Below are 24,194 nucleotides of genomic sequence, written 5' to 3'. Positions count from 1 at the left end.
CCCGACAGACAATCCAATTAGGATAAATAAGTCTGTATATCTGAGTTTCGTTGTCTTTCATTGATCAATCACCTTTCTTCTTACAATTTTTGATTATTTTACAAAAAATTTTAAATATATTAAATATTTTTAGAATTTTACTTTCAAAAATCTTGTGCAGTGAGCAACAAAATCAAAAAGAAATCAAAAGAACTTATCTTGAGAGTATTTTGCAAACGATTCCCATGTCTTGGTGAACCTTATTGAAGTTCACCTAATCCCAGACGGGACCCGTTTCGCTTTTACAAAGGCTTTTTCAAGGGCCAAACATATTCAGCGGGGGAAGTTTGCAAATAAAGAAAAGTCTCAATAAAAAAGCCTAGATATCTAATATACTCAAATTTCAAGTTTATTGTTTATTTGATGAATCGCTTACTCAAATTTCTTAGCAATGAACATATCTTTAAAATTACAGATAATACAGGGGATGGCAAAAACAAATAGACACTAAACAGACATAACAAATTATTGACTAACAATATAAACAGTAAAAACAAAGGGAAAGATTGGGTAAAGAAATACAAAATTGTTAATAGAAAAGTAGACAATTATGGTAAAAAACAATAGGGAGGGAATAAACAGTAGCCTTATAAGAGGTTATAGAGATAAGCTGGAACTCCTAAGTATCAAAAGCATCTTTGAAAAGAAAGCTTTTTAGTTTGCTTTTAAATTTATCTAAGTTGTTTTCTTCTCTTAGATAAATAGGGAGGGAGTTCCATGTTTGAGGAGCTGTAACCGAAAAAATAAAATGCCGCCGTGTGTTAATGACTTTGAGTGAGGGCGTAACTAATAAATGTTGATCGATAGAATCAATAATTTATAAATGAAAGCTGGAGTTTTATATAACAGGGACTTGAAGGTAAGCAGACTTAATTTATGCTGTATTCGATGCGCGACTGGGAGCCAGTGCGCTTTCTTAAGAAGAGGAGTGACGTGATCAAATTTCCTTGCTTTCATTATAAGTTTAATTGAGGCATTTTGAATGATCTGCTACAACAAACTACTTTAGGACTTAATGTTGTTGGAATTCCACTCACACTCTCTGAATGAAAGTTCTGTGCGTTTGAAAAAACGCCAGCGCATGTGCATTTAATTCTAAGTGTTTGGTGCCATTTGCATAGTCTTAGTTGAAACATGAAAAACAAAACAAGTTCAAGTGAGCTAAAGCTCTTCGTTTAAATCGTTGTCAATACTAGGAGCTCTTTTAGTGTACAACACGGTGCATATAAAGGAATGTGGCTGATTAGAGCGCTATAGTGAATGCTAATGGACGCATCCAGGGTTAAAATTCCATGCTAATCCCAATATTTTTGAGTACTCGTCTTAAATTGTTACATTTTTCTTTCTTATCACCACTGAAGTTTAGAAAACAAAGTTCCCCAGCTGACAACCATTGTGTTCTGAGTAGAGAATGACACGGTGACAAAATTCATCACCGTTCCCGTCCCCGCGGGAAATAATCCCATGTCATTTTCTAGTGTCTATTTCAACCTCAGTCCTTCTACATCAGCATTCTTCAAAGCAAAGCTTGAGGGTCAATGGTTGTGCCCAATTATACTCTGATTCTTCCCTCTCTCCTTAAAGAATGACATGAAGATGGTTTCCTGCGGTTTTCCGCGGGGACGGAAACGGTGATGAATTTTGTCACTGTGTCATTCTCTAGTTCTGAGTTTATGATTTGCTTGCTAATTGTTTTGCTCCTGCGAAAGAATGTGAACTATTTTTAAGTCTATAAACCAATGCTAGGGTTTGATGAACTGTAATTCAACAGGATTGCATGTCAGAATTTAGAATTGTATCGGTGTATAAGATATTTTTAGCTCTAAACAATGTTTTGGGTTTTTTTCATTGAATCTGTTAGAGAGGAAGTGAGCGTCTGTGTTAGTGCTTGAGAATTCTGGGAAATGTAGTACCATATTTCTTTAACAGTAACGCATTTGGAGAAGCATTCTTCCTCTCATTTAAGTCTTAATAATTAAATAATCTGTGTATGTATTCAAGCAGGCGGTTTGATGCTGTCCTTCATTTAATGTGTTAGGTACAAATGGGGAAATAATTTTTGATTTTATTTTTACTTCCTCTTTCCTTCCTGACGCAATTAGTATTAATGAACCTAATTGGAATGCCGGGCAGTAGAAGCTAACATAGCATTACTTCACTTCAGTGTTAAACCCCTGTGTTATCTAATATATTCTGATTTTTTGTTTCTAGTGCTTGAAAATTCAGGTAATAGAAGGGGTAGCCCTCAAGTGGTTTACGGAGTTTTTCTATGAGCCGGGGGTTTCTTTTCATGGGCTCTTTATAAGAATATGTGTTCATTTGCAACTACCCCTATGATTTGATGATGTTGAGACAAGTAGAAGAAATATATATTACCCTGCATCTGAGCCATAATAAATCAGGATTTGTTTCCCTTTTCCTTTCTACACCAAGTTGGGTTAGTTCTGTTAATTTGCTCCCATGAAAGTCACTGCAAGGAGAGATTTTCAAGGGCCATATAAATATTTTGCTCTTTGAAGATGTAACTTATCCACCCAGTACATCAGTAGTGCTTCATTTTCCTGGACTTTGGTGCAGAGGTTAAGGTTTCTCTTTCTCACCCTGGGCAGATGTTTATGAGGGTTTTCAGGACAAGCTTAATGAATATGTTGGTGAAACATTTGAATGCGGCACCTGATCTTTCAAATGTTAGTAACTGCGGATCTGGCAAACCTTTGGCTCTTACTGGTGCAAGGAATGTAGTGTTTTGGGACTGAAAATTAGGTGATTGAGAGTTAAAGGCCGGGTCTAAAGATTAGAGAAATGTTGTATCTTTCATCAGTTCTTCTATCTGATAAAAAAGTACATTAAAACTAAACGAAAACTTACGGCTCCTTTTACGAAGGTGCGCTAGCGTTTTTAGTGCACGCGCTATTCCGCGCTTTAAGGCCATAACACGCCTTGGTAAAAGGAGCCCTTAGTTTTATAGACCGAGTCATCAACCAAGAGAAGCTCGACTCGGTTAACAATAATGTAATACCTAAACTTGACCGAAATAGTTAATTTCCAAAATGTTTAGCAAACAAAAAAGTTTTCTGAACTTTCCGGAATAAAGCAAAAGAATCTAAACTTCTTAATGTAAGCGGTAAAGCATTCCAGAATTCGATTAATTTAAAGGCAAAAGAATGACTAAATCTCTTAAAAGTTCTCTTTTTACCACAGAAAGAGGGAAATGTAAGTTTGAAGTAGGTAGTAAACAGTTTGTATATTTCTATTTGCAGATCCTGGATGCTTTCCAGGCTCCTGATGGGACTCCTGTGCAGGGTGTGCGTTTGACCTCTTCTAAGCCAGGTGAGTGTTCATCTCTTGAATCAGCACTTCTGTTGTCTGCCTTCAAATTTTCTGCTGTAGCTTATGACCCTGAAGTGGTATTGGTCAATGTCACTGCAGCAGTCACAAGCTCCTGAGATTTTTCACTACCATGAATTGCCAGACACATCTGAGAAATGTTGAAAAGATAGGCTGTTAGAGAGAGGGGGATAGAGTAAGGGGACACCTCCCTTTTATGTGTAAAACACAGATATAAGTAGAAAGGCAAGCAGAAGAATGCTGAGGGGGAGTATAGTCCATCCCCATGTTTGTGAGCCTTGCAGAAGGAATCTGTTCCAGCTTTTTAGCACTTCCTCCTTCACCAGAGTCCTAGTGTTTTTGGAAAGAGTGAACAAGTGATTCACATCTACCCTTTCTATTCCACTCATTATTTTCTAGACCTCTTTCATATCCCACCAAACTGAAGAGACCTAATCGCTTTAGCCTTTCCTCATAGGGAAGTCATCTCATCCCTTTTATCATTTCCGTTGCCCTTCTCTGTACCAGAACTGCACACAGTATTTGAGGTGCGGCCATATCATAGAGCAGGGGTGTCAAACTCAGTCACATTAAGGGGCCGAAATCCAAAACACAGGCTGTCGCAGGCCAGACCCCTCCCCCATAATAGTACTAATTGTAACACTATTTTTTTCCATTCATTTTTCATATATACTCACAATATAATCTTATTAACAACACATAATGGTTAACCACAACATTCAGCTGCACAAAGCAAGCTGTATGCTTCTCAACATTCATTCCTACCAGACCACAGAAAACCCCTATGCAAATACGGGACCACAAACTAAAAGTACTAATATATAGAAAGGAAACCCTAAGATTCAAGACTCTGCATGCAGTACAACCCCCAGAGAAACAGAAACAAATGCATTCTTCCTGACCAGTGCAAAATATAGACAGCAGATGTCATTTCTCAAACCTGACACAATTCAATCATTAAATTGAAAATAAAATCATTTCCCCTCCCTTTGTTGTCTCAATTTGGTGCCTCTCTGGCGGGTGTCTTACTTTCTGGCCTCTCCCGCCTGGCCGTTTTATGTTGCCCAGGGTGCGATGCGTGTTTTCATTGCAGCCCCAATGGCTGGCTCCCTCTTACTCACTGCCGAAACGTGCACAAAGCTGCGTGTGGCGGCTCCTTGCGCATCCTGCCTCTCATCCGGAATCCTTCCCTCTAATGTTGTGTCAGAGAAAAGGCTTCTGGTTCAGACGCAGGATACACGTAGGAGCTGCTGCCCGTGGCTTTTTGCACTGCAGCAGTGAGGAGGAGGGAGCCGGCCAGAAGATAACACCAGGGTCAGCAATGAAAACACGCATCACACTTTGGGCCTTGAGTTTGACACCTGTGTCATAGAGAGACACAAGGGCATTACAACATTTCATCTTTGTTTTCCATTCCTTTCCTGATAATTCCTAGCATTCTATTTGCTTTCTTAGTTGCTGCTACACATTGAGCCGAGGATTTCAGTGTATCTTCAACAATGACACCTAGATCCTTTTTTTGGGCTGTGACTCCTAAGGTAGAACCCAGCATCACATAGCTATAATTTGGGTTCCTCTTCCCAAATGCATCACTTTGCACTTGCTCACATTAAGCATCATCTGCCGTTCTGATTTGCTCTGTACATTTCTTTATTTTTTTCGGTCTTCATGATTTTTGCGGCTCAGAGCTCCCCACTTCGAAGTTCTAGCTCTTCCTGTGTGGAGGAGAAGCAGACTAAGGTCTGCAGCTGACAAGCCAATCCCTTGCAGAAACTTTGTGGAGCTTGGGGTCCGGTCCCCTAGTAGCTTTGCTGACCTACTAGGTCCCAGGGGCTTGAGTGCATGCTGTCAGGCATCTGTATGGAGCTCAGTGGGACTCTTGAGGGTACTGGCTGTGTTTCGCCTTCCCCCTTTCGCATGCATTGAACTGTGGGTGTTAAAGGATCAGTCAGACTTTGGTCCGACTGGCAGCCCAAAGATTTCAGCGTTGGATGTACAGTCACATTGAGGGAGTGATTTTTTTCTCCTAGCCTTCAAGAAAGCACGACGCCAGGTCCGGAGCCATTCTTCTGAAGATAGCTGGATGGCTCCGCAGTATGCGTCAGCCCATTGGGTGCTGGAGATCATTTGAAGTAATTACAAGCAAGGTCGCGGCTACAGTTCAGATTTATTAGATATTCAGGCCATAGATACCTTGCCATCCAAGGATTCAGACTCTGACAGATACTCCATTTACGTCATAGTGCCCAAGAAAGGTTCAGAAGATTGGAGATCCATTCTGGATCTCACGAACGTTAATGCGGCCCTGAAAGTTCTGTGCTTTTGCATGGAGACATTGTGGTCAGTCATAGTGGCTTTGGTGCTGGGGGAATTGCTGACCGCTCCGGGGGCCTATCTACATATTCTCATCTTTCCGGAACACAGGAAATTCCTAAGATTTTATGTCCTGGAGATCCATTACCAGTTCTTGGTTCTTCCCTTTGGACTGGCGACAGCACCTCACACATTCATCAAGGTGATGGTGGTGGTAGTTACGCATATACGCACGACAAGATTGCAATTACATCCATACCTGGATGACTGGCTGATCAGAGCCCCATCATTCTTGGAAGGAGATCAAGTGGTAGCTTATATGATCAGGGTCCTGCAGAACCTGGGTAAGATAGTAAATTTTCGAAAGAGCCAACTAATGCCACCCCGATCCCTAGAATACCTGGGAGTCTTCTTCAACTTCCAGAAGAACGCAGATAGAAGTTGTGGACTCAGATAGCAAATTTGTTGGCCAAGTGAGTTGTATCCACATGGCACTACCTTCAAGTGCTGCGTTCTATGGCAGCCACGATAGATGTGGGTGGGCAAAGGCTCACATGCGTCCTCTCCAGAGCACTCTGCTACTGCGTTGGTTGCCACAGTCAGATTCTCTACAGATGTCCTCTGCTGTGGACTCCAGAAGCCTGGGCCAGTATGGGCTGGAGGCTCTTCCCACAGGCATTCAGAATAGCCTCATGGGTAATTATGATAACAAATGCATACTTGTTCAGCTGGGAAACTCACTGCAATGGCTTTGGTCAGCCTCCCAACGGAAATACTTGCTTACCAGATTTGAGTTTTGAGCCATTTGAGTGGCATTGACAGTGCTACTGCAGTGGCAGATGTCAGTTGTCAGGGAGGCACCAAGAGTGTGCAGTTGATTCTGGAGGCCCACTCTCTGTTTTGGTGGACAAAGAATCATCTTCAGGCCCTTTCAACAGTGCATATAGCGGACGTGGGCAATGTTTAGGTCGATTTTCTCAGCTGACAGACACTGGATGCTGGGGAACGGACCCTGTCTGCCACTGTTCATTGCTGGGGTCGCCCAAAGTTTGATCTGATGGCAAAAGCAAGAATGTACCAACAGCTACTGAAATAGCATCTTATTTTAGAATAAAAGTTGAAAATATCAGAATGGAAATTCTTTCAATAGCATAGAGCGTAGAGTTACTAGGTAGTAATACAGTTTCCAAAGAGGTGGATGACCTTTCACAGATCAAATATCCAGCAGATAGATTTGGGGAAGATTTTTTCTAATCATAGAGACAGAGTGAAAAAGATTATTATCCAAATACATAAAATCTCAATGCTTATTTGATATTTGCCCAATATTCCTTCTCAAAAATCCATCTAAAATGTATTTTAATTTCTTACTAGGCTGATTAAATGATTCACTAGAAAAGGGAACTTTCTCTATACACCTAGGAAAAATAATTCGGACCTCAATTCCAAAGGTCTGTATCTTCAATCCCATTACGTGACAAGTTGCTGGAAAGTTTTTATTTAATCAAATCACAGAGTATTTAGAACACTATAGATAACTACATTTCACACAGTCAGGTTTCAGAAATCATTTCAGTCCTGAAACCCTATTGGGAGCTTTGATTGTCCAAAAAAGTTCAACCTAGCTGGTATGTTTAATGTGGTTTTTATTGTTGATTTTGAACTTTCTTGGTTGACAGGATTTTCAATGAGCAAATCTTATAGTGTTAAAGCAGTGGTCTCAAACTTGCGGCCCTTGGTATGTTTATCATCACAATCTGTAGCTATAAATTACAATATTAAGACTTAGCCAAAAGTTAAGATTTATAAACTATAAAGAGTTTTACCTCATGCAAAATTGTCATTTCTTTAAGAAGACATTTACTATTTTTTTTCTGAGGCCGTCCAAGTATCTACAAATCCAAAATGTGGCCCTGCAAAGGGTTTGAGACCACTGTGTTAAGGTGAAAGAAGAAATATCCGAAGAGTGGACAGTGGTTAAGTGGTGTGCCTCAGGGCTCACCACTTTCTCCAGTACATTTTAACGTACTGATGTCAGCGCTGAGATATTTCTTAAATGAAAGTGCTTATATACTCGCATACGTCTTGGCAGATATTACAATGTGTCTCTCGTTTTTTAAGAATGAAAATAAGATTAACAATTTGGTTAGCAATATCTAGATCTACTTGATGATTGTGCACCTAGGATCACTAGTGATGATACGCAATTGATATTGCAAAATACCCCACTGAAACTGGAATCAGAATTGAGAACTTTGGGGACTATATTTGAGCATCTGATGAGCTTTATCTACTGTATTGTTCCCTATGTAGGTTGCACATTAATTATATTCTCAGCAACATGAGATAAGGTGACGCCTTTATATCTCAGATTCCATTGGCTTCCTATTTTGAAGCAAGAGCCATTTTGAAATTTATATACAGTGCTTTTCTTGATCTTCCGTGGAGAAATCCTGGACTGTTTGATGAATTTAGTAGAAATGCCATCTGTTAAGAGCTATAACTTGATTAGCAATCATCTGAACTTAAGATTTCTATCATGTTTTTATGTTTCAATTTGAATGTAAGAATGTCATTTTGATTTTACTAGTACTGTTTGTCATTTCTATAGCGCTGAAAAGCATACGCAGCACTGTACATTGCATAACAGAAGGTCCTTACTCAGAAGAGCTTACAATTTAATTTGTACAGACAGACAGGACATATGGTGGGGTTGGGGAATTTCTTGCAGAGGATGGACCTAGGTAATTTTATGGTGAGGTGAAAGCAGCATCAGCTTGGATTTGAATACTGCTAGAGATGACGCCCGACGTAAAGACTCAGGAAAGGAAGGACTTAGCCAGTGAACAGAGTTCACGGGTTGGAGCATAGGGGAGAGAGATTGAGGGGCTCGAACACTTACTTGGGTATATTAGCGATTCCTAAATGCTTCTATTATGTAATTGCCACTTGTGAAGGCTTGCTCAGATTGTCAATCAGGGTGGGGGAGTGTTGATCTAAATAGTTGCATTTTGTAATTTTTTTCTCCTGCCTTAGTGGCTGGGAAATGTGCATACACTTTCTCCCTCCGTATTCGCGGTTTTGATTATTCACGGTTTTTAGCTTGCTGGCTCCTCCCCCAAAATTACATCAGCTTGCATAGAGAAATCGCTGGTTCCAAGCGTTTACAGAGAGAATCGCTGATTCCCAGCTCTTTCTTCACCGTGTTTTGCCTCTGCTTCAGGAACAGACCAGGTCTCCCACCATGTTATTTGCGGTTTCACCGTATTCGTGATGATTTTTAATAGAAAACAGCGAATAACATATGAAAAAGTTATTTGCGGTTCTGTTAATCCCCTATCACAGCGAATACGGAGGGAGAAGAGATGCCAGAGTTCAATTATACTTCTTGTTTCACAATTCTAAGGAATTGGAAAACAAAAGACCTGAACCACAACACTGAGAAGTGCTCTTTGATCTGATTCTGAATTTGAAACTGTCTGGTTATAGGTTTTGCTGCCTGATAACTATTCTCTAAACTTGAATTACTTAGTTGAACTGTACTATGTTGTATTGCTCTCTCTCCCCCTCTCTGGGGTAGCCTTTTTAAACCGATTCTAGTGTTTCATGCTGTTCTTTTGTTTAAACTTTCTTGAGTTGTAGACTAGCTCTGTAAGGTTTATTTTCAACTGCCAGACCTAGATCGCAGATTTAGTCTTCAAGATGGTGTATTGTGCGGAAACTTGTCTATTAATTGGGGATATTTGACTGTAAAGGGGAAAAACTTAGATTCCAGCAGAATTTGCTTGTGTTGTGTGAGGGCTTGCCCTTCTTCCAGTGTTGTTTGATGGGGAATTTGACTGACTCACAATTTATAATCCCTCCTACACCTACATAGACAACTCAAAATCAAGAATACTCCTCAATCAATCCTCATTCCACCCAGTCAAGATGACTTTTATTCATTGTGGTGCTTTACTTCCAAGGCACAATATCTGAAGGCTTAAGGCTTGCCCCATCTGCCTTCAGCTTGCTTGTATTGGATACAATTAAAACAGCTTCCATTACTCCACAAAATCATACCAATTTACCACTATTGCCTCAAAGATTAAAGCAACCCAGGAATAGATGGGTCACAGTTGACACAAAAACACTCACCCTCACAATCCTTTGCTCTATCTCAAAACATCCGGTCCAGCACACGAAAAAGGCCATATCCTCCGCAACCCCATCTTCTCACTGATACTAACTGGTCAGACCATTATCTCCTTTCATTCAGCCTACGTCTCCACTCTTCATCAGACACAATCAACACCTCCTCCTAATTTAATAAACAGGTAAGAGGCAGAATGAACCCTGCACAACTGTCACAACTGACTCAGCCAATGCAATGGTGTCAGATTGGAACAAATCACTCGTAAGCAACCTAGACTCTTGGCCCACAACGTAGAATGGCACACTGAAAAAGAAAAAGCAAACCTGCTGAAGACTGGAAAGACAATGGCAGAAAAGCTGTTGTGCCCAAGAGAGAGAAAATAAAACCCTTGACAACAAGAAATTATTTTGCCTCATACGCAACCTTACAGCACCACCAGAAAAGAGCATAAGAACATAAGCATTGCCTCTGCTGGGTCAGACCAGAGGTCCATCATGCCCAGCAGAAGCCAGAGGGTGGTGGTTAATGGAACTCGGAAGAAGGAAAGGCGAGTAGTGGAGTGCCATAAGGATCAGTGGCAATTGCATCTGAGGCTGTTCAATATATTTGTGAGCAACATTGCTGAAGGGTTAGAAAGTAAAGTTTGACTTTTTTCAGATAATACCAAGATTTGTAACAGAGTGGACACCCCAGAGAGTGGAAAACGTGAAAAAGGATCTGCAAAAGTTAGAAGAATGGTCTAATGTTTGGCAACTAAATTTCAACATGTAGTGCAGAGTGATGCACTTGGGGAGTAGAAATGCAAAGTTACTGTATGTGCTGAAAGGTGAGTGGCTGATATGTACAGATGAGGAGAAGGGATCTTGAGGTGATAGTGTGGGCTGTATAGAAAGAGGCATAACCAGCAAATAAAAGGAGGTGTTTATGCCCCTCCTGGAGTACTATGTTCAGTTTTGGAGGCCATATCAAACTAAGGATGTAAAAAGAAGAAAAGCGACAAAACATGGTATGGGGCTTGCACTAAAAGACGTACAAGAAGAGATTGGAAGACCTAAGGAGAGGAGGAGGCGGGAAAGGGGATACAGAAGTTTAAATACTTGAAAGGTATTAATATAGAAACAAATCTTTTCCAGAGAAAGGAAAATGGTAAAACAAGAGGGCCCGAATTGAGGTAGTGGTGTGGCAGACTTAGGAAATCCTTTTTCACGGAGAGAGTGCTTGGTGCCTGGAATGACCTCCCGAGGGAGGTGGTGGAGATGAAAACGGCATGGGATAAACACACAGGATCTCTAATTAGAAACTGAATGTATAAAACCAGCTAAGGCTGCTACTGGTCAATCCTGCACGATCTGTATCCCATATGTGCTGATTTCCCCTTCCCTCTGTTTAAGTATGTCCTTTTTTAACATATCCCCCTTTATAAACTTTATTTACTATAGCATTATTTAGTGTGCTTTATTTTTTTTAAGTTATCTCTCCATTATAAGCTGCTTAGGTAATATTTGATAAACAGATTATCAAATGAGGAATAAAGGAGCGATTGTATGGGCGACAAACTTTTTTGTGAGGCAAGTAAAAACAAGAGGAAAAGAAGGCCTCTTTGGTTCTCAAAAGTAGTAGCTGAGAAGGTAACGAATAAGAGGTTAGCTTTCATAAACTACAAAAGATCACAGAAAGATGAAGTCAGGCAAAAATATCTGGAAAAGTTGAGAGGCTGGTCTTGAAGTCAAGAAAGCAAATGGAAGAAAATAGCTGGAATGATAAAATGGGGAGTCAACATTTTTTTACATATATTACTGATACGAATACAAAGAAGTGCATTGTGAGAATCAAAGGTGAAGGGGAGGAATATGTAGAAGCTGATAAAGAAAAGGCCGAATTGCTTAACAGATATTTCTGTTCTGTGTTCACGGCTGAAGCGTCAGGACCGCAGAAGACAAATGTGAATAGGGATGGAGAAGTAACAGACCCTGATCGATTTTCAGAGGGTTGTGTTCGTGAGGAATTAGCTAAAATAAAGGTAGACAAAGCGATGGGGCCGGATGGTGTACATCTGAGGGTGCTGAAGGAACTTAGGGAAGTTCTGGTGGCTCCGCTGACTGATCTTTTCAATGAGTCTCTAGAGTCGTGAGTGGTACCAGAGGACTGGAGAAGGGCGGATGTGGTCCCTCTCCACAAAAGTGGAAGTAGGGAATTACAGGCCAGTAAGTCTGACTTCTGTGGTAAGCAAATTCATGGAAACGCTTTTAAAACAGAGAATGGTGAAGTTTCTGGAATCCTGTGGATTACAGGACCGGAGGCAACATGGATTCATTAGCGGTAGGTCTTGTCAGACAAATCTGATCAGTTTCTTTGACTAGGTGACTAGAGAAATGAATAGAGGATGTGCGCTAGATGTGGTGTATTTAGATTTTAGCAAAGCCTTTGACAGTGTTCCACACCGACGTCTAATAAATAAACCGAGTGCCCTCGGGATGGGTCCCAAAGTGACGGGCTGGGTCAAGAACTGGTTAACTGGAAGGCGACAGACGGTAGTGATCAATGGACATCGCTCTGGGGAAAGGGATGTTACCAGTGGTGTGCCTCAAGGTTCTGTTCTTGGACCTGTACTTTTTAACTTTTTTATAAACGATATTGCTGAAGGATTGTCGGGTAAGATTTGCCTCTCTGTGGATGATACCAAAATCTGCAATAGAGTAGACACGCCAGATGGTATGAATAACATGAAGAAAGACCTGGCAAAGCTTGAAGAATGGTTTGAAATTTGGCAGCTGACATTTAATTTTAAGAAATGCAAGGTCATGAATTTGGGCTGCAAAAACCCGAGGGAACAGTACAGTTTAGGGCAGTGGTCTCAACCCTTTGTAGGGCCATATTTTGGATTTGTAGGTACTTGGAGGGCTTCAGAAAAAAATAGTTAATGTCTTATTAAAGAAATGACAATTCTGCAAGAAGTAAAACTCTTTATAGTTTATAAATCTTTCCTTTTGGCTAAGTCTTAATAATAATATTGTAATTATAGCTAAAGGGACATATGATCAAGATATTGTTCTATTTTACTTTTGTGATTACAATAAACATATTGATGGCCTCAAAATAGTATCTGGCGGGCCGCGAGTTTGAGACCACTGGTTTAGGGGGTGAAGAACTAGAAGAGCAGGACGTTGGTGTAATTGCATGTGATGATCTTAAGGTGGCCAAACAGGTTGAAAAAGTGACTGCAAAAGCTAGAAGGATGCTAGGTTGCATAGGGAGAGATATGGCCAGTAGGAAGAAGGAGGTATTGATGCCCTGTATAATACTTTGGTGAGACCTCATTTAGAATATTGTGTACAATTCTGGAGGCCGCACCTTCAAAAAGCTATAAAAAGGATGGGAGTTGGTCCAGAGGAAGGCTACTAAAATGGCATATGGTCTTCATCATAAGGCATATGGGGACAGACTTAAAAATCATTGGAGGAAAGGCAAGAGATGGGAGATATGATAGAGACATTTAAATACCTACGTAATTTAAATGCGCATGAGTCAAGTGTCTCTCATTTGAAAGGAAAATGCAATGAGAGGGCATAGGAAGAAGTTTAGAGGGATAGGTTCCGGAGTAATCTAAGGAAATACTTTTTTACAGAAAGGGTGGTAGATGCATGGAACAGTCTCCTGGAAGAGGTGGTAGAGACAGAGACTGTCTGAATTCAAAAGGGCCTAGGATAGGCATGTGGGATCTCTTGGAGAGAGAAAGAGATAATGGTTACTGCGGATGGGCAGACTAGATGGGCCATTTGACCTTTATCTGCCATCATGTTTCTAAGTGGATAAGGTTCTCTTCGTGGTGTCGTCTTAATCATGAACTGAAATCCATCTCAGTTTCTCGAATCTTGGATCTTCTCTATTTGTCTGATTCTGGACTCAAATCTACATTTATTAGAGTTCATCTCAGTGCAATCACAGCCTTTCATCAGTCAGTGGATGGTAAGCCTCTCGCTGCCCATCCTCTCATTTCCAAGTTCATGAAAGGACTTTTCAATGTCAAACCACCTCCAGTGTTATCATAAGAACATAAGCAGTGCCTCTTCTGGGTCAGACCAGAGGTCCATCATGCTCAGCAGTCCGCTCGCGCGGCGGCCCATCAGGTCCAGGTCCTCTATCTATACCCCTCTATCCCCTTAAGGAAATCATCTAATCACTTCTTGAACCCCAATACCGTACTCTGACCTATCACACCCTCTGGAAGCGCATTCCAGGTGTCCACCACCCTTTGGGTGAAGAACTTCCTAGCATTGGTTCTGAATCTGTCCCCTCTTAATTTTTCCGAATGCCCTCGTTCTTGTTGTATTCGAAAGTTTGAAGAATCTGTCCTTCTCCACTTTCTCTATGCTCTTCATGATCTTTTAAGTCTCTATCATGTCCCCTCTAAGCCTCCGCTTCTCTAGGGAAAAGAGCCCCAGTTTCTCTAATCTTTCAGCATATGAAAGGTTTTCCATACTTTTTATCAATCTCGTTGCTCTTTTCTGTACCCTCTCGAGTATCCTTCTTAAGGTACAGCAACCAATATTGGACACAGTACTCCAGATGTGAACGCACCATCGCCCGATACAACAGCAGGATAACTTCCTTCGTTCTGGTTGTAATACCTTTCTTGATAATACCTAGCATTCTGTTTGCCTTCTTAGAAGCTGCTGCGCACTGTGCCAACAGCTTCATTGTTTTGTCCTCCAATACCCCTAAGTCCTTCTCTAGGCTACTTTCACCCATTACCAGCCCTCCCAGCTGTACATCGGGTTTCTGTTTCCTACATGCAAGACTTTACATTTCTTTACATTAAAGTTCATCTGCCATTTATTCGCCCACTCTCCCAGTTTGTTCAGGTACCTTTGTAAATCTTCACAGTCCTCTTTAGTCCTAACTCCACTAAATAGTTTGGTGTTGTCTGCGAATTTTATAACTTTGCACTTTGTCCCTGTTCCTAGATCATTTATAAATATATTGAACAGCAGCGGTCCGAGCACCGAACCCTGCGGAACTCCACTCGTGATCCTCCTCCAGTCCAAGTAGTGGTCCTTCACTCCTACCCTTTGCTTTCTTTCCGCCAACCAATTTTTGATCCATCTACGTACGTCTCCTTCCACGCCATGGTTCTTCAGTTTCCGTAGTAGGCGTTCATGTGGTATCTTGTCAAAGGCTTTTTGAAAATCCAAGTATATGATGTCTATGGGGTCCCCTTTGTCCATTTGTTTGTTAATTCCTTCGAAGAAGTGCAATAAGTTCGTTAGGCACGATCTTCCCTTGCAGAATTTGTTTTCATCAGTTTATTCCTTTCTAGATGCTCATCGATGCTGTCTTTTATCAGCGCTTCCGCCATCTTCCCCGGAACTGAAGTCAAACTTACCGGTCTGTAGATCCGCAGGTCACCTCTCGATCCTTTTTTTAAAGATGGATGTAACATTAGCTATCTTCCGATCCTCCGGGATCTTAATGTGGCTCTCGCTAAGTTGATGAAGCCTCCATTTGAACAAATGTTTACGGCTCATCTGAAATACCTTACTTGGAAAGTCGTCTTACTCATTTCTCTCACTTCTGCCAGAAGGGTGAGTGAACTTCAAGAGTTGGTGGCGGACCCACCATTCACAGTATTTCATTATGACAAGGTTGTGCTTCGTACTCATCCAAAGTTTTTATGAAAGGTTGTTACTGTATTTCATCTCAATCAATTGATTGTGCTTCCAGTATTTTTTTCAAAAGCCTCATTCTCATCCTATAGAAACAGCTCTTCATACTCTGGACTACAAACGAGCATTGGCCTACTATTTGCAAAGAACTAAATTGTCTCCCCAGCTTTTTGTCTCTTTTGATCCTAACGAGTTGGGGCATCATGTTTCCAAGAGAACGATATCCAACTGGTTGGCTGCATGCATCTCGTTCTGTTATGCTCAGACTAGGCTGCAATTGGAGAGTCAGGTCATAGTCCATAAAGTTCGAGCTATGGCAGCTTCAGTAGTTTTTTCACTCTACTTCTATTGATGAAATCTGCAAAGCTTCTACCTGGTCCTCGGTTCATTCTTTCACCTCACATTACTATCTGCAATCTTTTCCAGATGGGATGGGCATTTCGGTCAAACAGTATTACAAAATTTATTTTCCTAAAAGGCCAACTCTCCCACCATCCCATTCTGGTTAGCTTGGAGGTCACCCATATGTGAGAATAGGCTGCCTGCTTGTCCAGGGATAAAGCACAGTTACTTACCATAACAGGTGTTACCCAGGGACAGCAGGCAGATATTCTTGCAACCCACCCGCCTCCCCTGGTTGACTTCTTAGCTGGCTTACTGAATTGAGGAGCTGCGCACCTATGTCAGACGGGAAGACTCTCGCGCATGCACAGTGCGGTCAGTGGCAAACTTTCTGAAGTTCTTAAAGTGACGATGCACTTGGGACCTTCCGTACCGGGGCTCCGTGGATGACGTTGCCCACATGTGAGAATATCTGCCTGCTGTCCCTAGATAACACCTGTTACGGTAAGTGTTTTATTGTCCAGCACTAGAAGGATAACATGAGGATTTTCTTGCCTTGTCTTTCCTTACTATTCGTAGGGTTAAAGAGGAGGAGTTAACCTAAGCGCTGTCTGATTCCCTGCTGTCCTGATTCTGTTCACAAGGTTTTGGAATAGTAGTTTGTACATGCTTGGCCCAATTTCACATGAAAGACAAGACTTTCACATGACTTTGCCCTTTTCTGCCTGGCTCTTGACAGGGAGGGTTGAGAATTCCTTACTTTGTATACAAGTGACATAATGCTGGATCTTGGAAAAAAAAAAAGAAATTTCTAGGACATGGAAGAAGGCAGTAAAACTCTTCAAGACTTCTGTAGAAGCTTAACAGTGCATGTTATTTAGGTGAAATACATAAAGGGGCATAATCGAAACAAACGCCTAAGTCCATTTTGGGCCTAGGGGGCTAGTCGGCAGTGTCCAAAGTCCATTCTTGAAAAAATATGTCCAGAAATTTTTTTTTCCTGAAAGTCGTCTACTTCTACGTCCGTCCGTTTGATCGTCCAGACCACTAGTACGTCTATTTTTATACTACATTCTTGTCCAAAAAATCATCCGTCTCAAATGCCTAGAACAAGACCTTTTGGATGTGGGAGGGGCCAGCAAAGTGATGGATGGGCCAACCATACATGGCAAAAGAGTAGTGGGGCACCTTACAGGGCACTGCTGTGAGCTTCACAAAAAGGGTGCCACATAAACATGTCACCACAACTCCCTTGCAGGTCATGGTGAGCCCCCAAACCTACTATACTCATCTGTCTACAACCGCAATAGTCCTTATGGCTGCAGGTACCACCTATATGGCAGTAGAGTAGGGGTTTGGATTTTTTTGGTGGACTCACATTATCCACCATGAATGCAGTGATTAGAGTGGCTTATGGGCCTGGGTCTTCCTCGCTGTGGTTCGCTAGCCCACCTCTTACACTACTTAAGCCACCTCTTTGCAGCTCTACTAGGCTTTCCTATGCCAGATGCTGATCTAGAGGCAGGTATATACATTTTTATTCTGATTTTTATGGCTGGGGGGGAGGGAAGGCAGTGATCACTGGAGGAGTGTGTGGGGGTCTTTACTATGTGTCTGCAGTGGTTATCTGGTGACTTTGGATACCTTCTGGACACTTGGACTTGTTTTTAGTTCGTCTCGCAAAACTCTCGATTATCCCTGCAGTACGACTAAGTCGAGGTCGGACCATCTCCCGCCTTAACCACTCCTTCAAAAACACCCTAAAAAGTCTCTGAATACCTCTAAAACCCCGTTTTGATTATCGGCACTTGGATGACCTGTTTTTTTTATCGTCCAAGTGCCGATTTTGGACGTATTTCTGTTTCGATTATTAGCCCCGTAGTCTGCAGCTCATGAACAATGAAGTGAGATTTAAAATCATCTTTTTGTTTCTTTAAGTTTATCAAGGTGCTTGTTTAATTTTAGATACTCAAGAGCCCTTAACCAGCTGATTCTTTCTGATTTTTTTATGGTGGAACTGTTCCTATTGCATGTTGGATACATTATATGAACATTCAATCCCAGTATAAAAATAATCATTACTATACTTATTTGGGTGAGACACAAAACTCTTTTTTATACAACCAGCCTTCAGAAAGCAATTAAAACTGCTTTCATGGAAGGCACACTAGCTTTGAAATGTTGATGTTTTAGCTTTAACTAATTTCTGGCAGGTCACAGGTTGTTGCAAGTGTGGTTTTTTCCTTGGTAAATATTGCATTTGCAAAACAGTAAAACACTGGAGGCAGGATGGCAAAGTGTTTCGGAAAGCAGCTGCGTGTGGCAGCAAAAGGCACTGTGAACCTCTCAGGTAAAAGGTGAGACTTTCTCAGCAGTGCGAGTATCACTAATGACAACAGTAGCGTGTTGGGACTTAATGGATCCTTGCTCTATGCGATGAATCATCCCCAGTTGGATCCAGTCAGTGTGTGATGTTCTTAATAAAGTCACTGATGATACTCGTATTAGCATGGCAATTCTCAGAGGACAGATATTTGCAAGGTGAGTTCTCTGAAGCATTGCAAGGGATCTTGTTTCATTCATGACCAGAGTGGGGACTTATGGGGGATAGAATGTGAATTTCTGTATTATAAATATGGTACTAACACAACTCCCATCTGTATTTAAATGCTGTCCCCAGGTTACAGCCATGGCTCCGTCTGCGTGGAGTTTTCCCTTTTGGAAGAGGCCATCGGATGCATGGAAGCCAACCAGGTTGCTTTATACTTCGGTCAAATGCTGCTGCAAGGGTTGTGATTTTTATTTTGAAGGAAGAGGGGAGGGAAAGAATCCACACTGTTTTTTCACAGCCAGTGGTACCAAAATAAAATTTGTCTGAAGGCCACAATTATCCAGCAGTTGTATTTCCCAGCAGGACGTGCGGAAACTTGTTGGTGGTGTTAGTGGAGTATCTGGAGCTAGTTGGAAACAGGGAACAGTTTTCTGTGTTTGGTGCATATGGAATGATTTGTCCTGGTGTTAAGTGAAGTAGGGGTCATTATACTGGCATTTCATGCGTTCTAAGGAAGCAGCAAGTACATGTGATCAGTGAGACTAGAATTCTAGCCTTCTATATTTTGGCAAGAGATTGTTAATAACTTTATCCAGATCAATTTGATAATACACACTTCGGGGTGTTCTGTTACAGGTCTACATTACACCCTCATGAAGTTCATTTTCAAACTGGTTTTAAAACAAAGATTGCTTGTGCAAATTGGTTGTCTAGAAATTGCCCACTTTGTATATGTCTGGTTTCACAGCACTCAAAACTTTGGTGTTTCGGGGGGAAGGGTGCAAAGTTCAGAGATTGCAACAATGTGTGTGCACTTTTGTATTTTCAATATATCTTTCTAGTTGGATGTTTTTCACGGTAAAATTTACATGTTTTAAATTTGAAAACTGAGTAGTGTTCCCAGGACTGTGGAGCGATGTGGGGATCATGAATATTGCCTCCACTAAAACAGTAGCAGCATTTCCTTTTTCAACTCTTAAGGAAGATGAATCGGTTGCACAAGTGGGTAGCATCGTCCGTTGCTGATGCATTCCTTCCGAGGCAATAGAAGAGTTGATATGCATGGGGTCTCATGCCCTGCTGCCGTTCTTTTGTTCTGGACCTCAGTGGATGCATTTATTTTACTCTGAAATTCAGATTATCGTGCAGGCCATCTCAAGTTACATCTTTTCTGTGACCTTAGTCAGCTTTCCTTTTTTTTGGGGTGCTTTTTCATCATTTACTGTGTTTTCCTTAGTGGCAGAGCAGAAAGCTAGTGATGTCTGATTGGCAGCTATAGGATTTCCAAATCTGTCGGTTGAATGTATTGCCTTGATTTAAAAATTATATCCCAAATGGGTCATTTACTTATAGTTAATGTTACCTGTCATTTTCATGTGTTATGTGTCTCAAGACACTGGCAAATAAATACGATAATTGCACTAGAGAGTCTTTTAGTAACAACTTTTGACAAGTGTGATGATATCTGCTCAAGAAAATGGCCCGTCCAATCTGCCCATCCGCAGTAACCATTATCTCCTCTCTCCAAGAGATCCCACGTGCCTATCCCATTACTTCTTGCATTCAATCACTCTTTCTCCATCACTTCTTCTGGGAGACTGTTCCACGCATCTACCACCCTTTCTGTAAAAAAATATTTCCTTAGATTACTCCTGAGCCTATCACCTCTTAACTTCATCCTGTGCCTTCTCATTCCAGAGCTTCCTTTCAGTTGAAAGAGACTTGACTAATGCTTGCTTACACCACATTAGTAGACTTCTCCCTCAGTAGCCAGAGTCAGCCCGTGAATATTGAAAATTCGCAAATAACATTTGGGCCGGCTCTGACCCACCCCCTGCCTTCCCCTGGTATCCCGGACCTTATCTGGTGGTCTAGTAGGCTTTCGGGGCAGGAGCGATCTTCCTACGCTCCTGCCCCGTGCAGATCACTCATACAAAACGGCTGTGGGGAGTTCGAAACTCACGGCAGCCATTTTATATGAGTGATCTGCAAGGAGCATAAGAACATAAGCAATGCCTCCGCTGGGTCAGACCTGAGGTCCATCACGCCCAGCAGTCAGCTCACGCGGCAGCCCAACAGGTCCAGGACCTGTTCAGTAAACCTTTATCTATACCCCTCTATCCCCTTTTCCAGCAGGAATTTGTCCAATACTTTCTTAAACCCCAGTACCGTACTCTGCCCTATTATGTCCTCTGGAAGCGCATTCCAGGTGTCCACCACACGTTGGGTAAAGAAGAACTTCCTAGCATTCGTTTTGAATCTGTCCCCTTTCAACTTTTCCGAATGCCCTCTTGTTTTCTATTTTCTGAAACTTTGAAGAATCTGTCCCTCTCTACTCTCTCTATACCCTTCATGATCCTGTAAGTCTCTTATCATATCCCCTCTAAGTCTCTTCTTCTCCAGGGAAAAGAGACCCAGTTTCTCCAATCTTTCAGCATATGAAAGGCTTTCCATCCCCTTAATCAGTCGTGTCGCTCTCTGAACTCTCTCAAGTAACGCCATATCCTTCTTAAGGTACGGTGACCAATACTGGACGCAGTACTCAAGATGCGGACGCACCATTGCCCGGTACAGCGGCAGGATAACTTCTTTCGTTCTGGTTGTAATACCCTTCTTGATTATACCTAGCATTCTATTCGCTCTCTTAGCGGCCGCTGCGCACTGTGCTGTCGGCTTCATTGTCATGTCCACCATTACCCCCAAGTCCCTTTCTTGGGTACTCTCAGTCAATAACATCCCTCCCATTTTATAATTGTACCTCGGGTTTCTGCTTCCCACATGTAATACTTTACATTTCTCAACGTTGAACTTCATCTGCCATCTTGTCGCCCATTCCCCTAGTTTGTCCAAGTCCCTTTGCAATTCTTCGCAGTCTTCCTTTGTCTGAGCTCCACTAAATAGTTTTGTGTCGTCCACAAATTTTATTATCTCACACTTCGTTCCTGTTTCTAGATCATTTATGAATATATTAAAAAGCAGCGGCCCGAGCACCAAGCCCTGCGGAACACCACTCGTGTCCTTCCTCCAGTCCGAGTAGTGGCCCTTCACCCCTACCCTCTAACCAGTTTCTGATCCATCTATGCACATCTCCGTCCACCCCATGGTTCTTCAGTTTCCGGAATAGACGTTCATGAGGCACCTTGTCAAAAGCTTTCTGGAAATCTAGGTATATGTCTATGGGGTCTCCTCTGTCCATCTGTTTGTTAATTCCTTCGAAGAAGTGCAGTAAGTTAGTCAGGCACGATCTTCCCCTGCAGAAACCATGTTGGCTGGTTTTCAGAAGTTCGTTTCTTTCCAAATGTTCATTGATGTTTTCTTTTATCAATGCTTCCGCCATTTTCCCCGGAACCGAGGTCAGACTCACCGGTCTGTAGTTTCCCGGGTCCCCTCTTGATCCCTTTTTAAAGATGGGCGTAACGTTGGCTATCTTCCAATCCTCCGGGATCACTCCTGTTTTCAGAGATAGGTTGCAAATTTGCTGCAGTAGTTCTGCTATTTCCTCCTTTAGTTCCTTCAGAACCCTTGGATGGATTCCGTCCGGACCCAGGGATTTGTCAGTTTTTTGTTTTTCTATCTGCCTGCGCACATCATCAAGGCTCACTTCCATGGATGTTAACTTTTGTGCTTGATTTCCATTGAAGATTTGTTCGGGTTCCGGTATGTTGGTTGTGTCTTCGCTTGTAAATACAGACGAAAAGAACATGTTAAGTCTTTCTGCGACCTCTTTCTCTTCCTTCACCGCTCCCTTCCGGTCTCCGTCGTCCTCCTCCCTAGCCGGCTGTTTCCCTTTAACATATCTAAAGAACGGTTTGAAATTTCGTGCTTCCCTGGCTAGTCTCTCTTCATACTCTCTTTTGGCTTTTCGAACCACACGATGACATTCTTTTTTATATTTCCTGTGCTCTTTCCAGTTTCCCTCAGATTTGCTCCTGCCCCGAAAGCCTGCTAGACCACCAGATAAGGTCCGGGATGTAGTGTTTCTTTTCTTTCCCCCCCCCCCCCAAAATCACGAATAACCGAATCCACAGATATTGAAACAGCAGGCAGCTAGTCTCGCAACCCACCCGCCTCCCCTGGTTGGCTTCTCTGCTAGCTATCTGAACTGAGGAGACGCGCCCTACGCTGGGCGGGAAGGCACTAACTTCTAAGGTTTCTACATGCAAGTCTGCTTGCGAGGCTGTCCGCATCCGAGCTCCGTGGATGACGTCACCCACATCTGAGAATAGCTGCCTGCTGTCCCTGGAAAACGGTAAGTAACTGTGCTTTCTCAAGGATGCTTCTTAGTCTTGCCACCTTCTCTCCCCGTTCCTTTACTTCCTTAATGAGGGATTCAAGCTGGCACATGGAACCATTCCCTCTGCCTGGATAACATTTTCTGTCTCCACAGAGACAAAAGCTGTAACCTGAGCAGCAGCTTTGGTTATACCATGTTTCCAAGCCATAATGTGGTTGCAGAAGTACTTATACCTGGAAGAAAAAAGAAAGGGCAGAAGAATCCTACCAAAGCAATGCCCTGTTCGCGGTCACCTGTGGAGTTTGATCTCTAAAAAAATATCCTCAGAGTTCAGTCTCAAACTAAGAGGCTGAAATCAGCCAGAAGTCTCTCCTCAAAGAGTGCTTTTCAGTAAGGGTGAGCTGATTCACACCCCCATGAAATATAGAGCGCTTGGTCTGACTTCAAGAGTTTTCCAGGCTTCTCTCCCACTTACCACTCCCCAAAGTCTCAAAAAGGTCCTAAACAGATCCAAAGAAGCATTTTGGTCAACAGCTCTCTCCTCAAGCAAATATATGCAAATTATATAAGCAGTTCACAGGTTGCTGTTAAAACTTATCTTTAATGTTGGGCCTCTACAACCTCTCCCTTAGAACCAGGCTTACTGAAGTTTAGGCACTAGGCCAGTATTCACCTGTGGAGTCTGATCTCCAAGAAAACTAGAAACAGAGAGAAAAGGACTACATAGCATATCCAGTCTGCCCGTCTAAACAATTTACTAATCTCTACTATCCTTTGTTCTCTCTTAGAGACTCTCTGTGCTTGTTCCATACTTTCTTGAATTCACACAGTCTTTGTCTCCACCACCTCCACTGGGAGGTAGTTCCACACACCTGCTACCCTTTCGAAAAAGAAAGTATTTCTTTTTTAGATTAACTTCAGTCTATGTCAGAGTTTTCTTTCGATTGAAAGAGGTCTATCTTCTGTAAATTTATGCTGTGGAAGTATTTAAATCTCTCTCTTGTATCTATCTTCTTCTGCCTTTCTTCCAAAGTATACATATTGAGATAATTAAGTCTGGATTAAAGGGAAAATCATAACTCTCTCAAAAATACTAGTTCCTATTCTTTGCAATGTGTCAGCAACATCTGCCTCCAGAGGCTGAACTGGAATCTCTGATTATTGGGAGGTGTTTGACCTGGATTAAAGGATGGCAGCGTCTGAGGAGTCTCGCCAAACGGGCAGATCCTTCCCCTTTGTGAGGATCTTCGGGAGAATACTGGGAAATTTTTATTCTAACATTGGAGGTACAGTTTGTTGGATGGTTTAGATTTGAGGTATAGTTGTATGGCAGGGCTTGTCTTGGAGGGAAAGAGAATTTAGTGAGGATATGTAGCGGGTTGAAGGATTTAATTAAGGGAGCAGGTCAGGATGCTACAATAAGGTAGCTTGAGAATCATTCAAAGATGTTAGAATTAGAGAGGAAAAGTACTCTAAATTGAATGAAATATGTGCTCTGTGTTACTTTGATCAAACTTGCTTAAAGCCCTGGGGTAGTCCAACTAAAGATTTTCTTTATCCCCATGGTTA

General features: G+C 42.0%; 1 protein-coding gene across 1 annotated transcript in view; it reads left to right on the top strand.

Annotated features, from left to right (window-relative positions):
* The window catches only part of LOC117351395 (RNA-binding protein 6-like), a 109,309-nt gene that overhangs the window by 9,362 nt on the left and 75,753 nt on the right, over positions 1-24,194 (top strand). The window contains exons 5-6 of the mRNA XM_033926625.1: positions 3,300-3,369; positions 18,521-18,594. Coding sequence (XP_033782516.1) covers positions 3,300-3,369; positions 18,521-18,594 — 144 coding nt within the window. The remainder of the gene's footprint in view (positions 1-3,299; positions 3,370-18,520; positions 18,595-24,194) is intronic.

This window comes from Geotrypetes seraphini, chromosome 17, assembly GCF_902459505.1.
Source record: "Geotrypetes seraphini chromosome 17, aGeoSer1.1, whole genome shotgun sequence".
Lineage (NCBI taxonomy): Eukaryota > Metazoa > Chordata > Amphibia > Gymnophiona > Dermophiidae > Geotrypetes > Geotrypetes seraphini.
The sequence above is the reverse complement of the archived record's forward strand: the minus strand, read 5'-3'. Positions and strand labels throughout refer to the sequence as shown.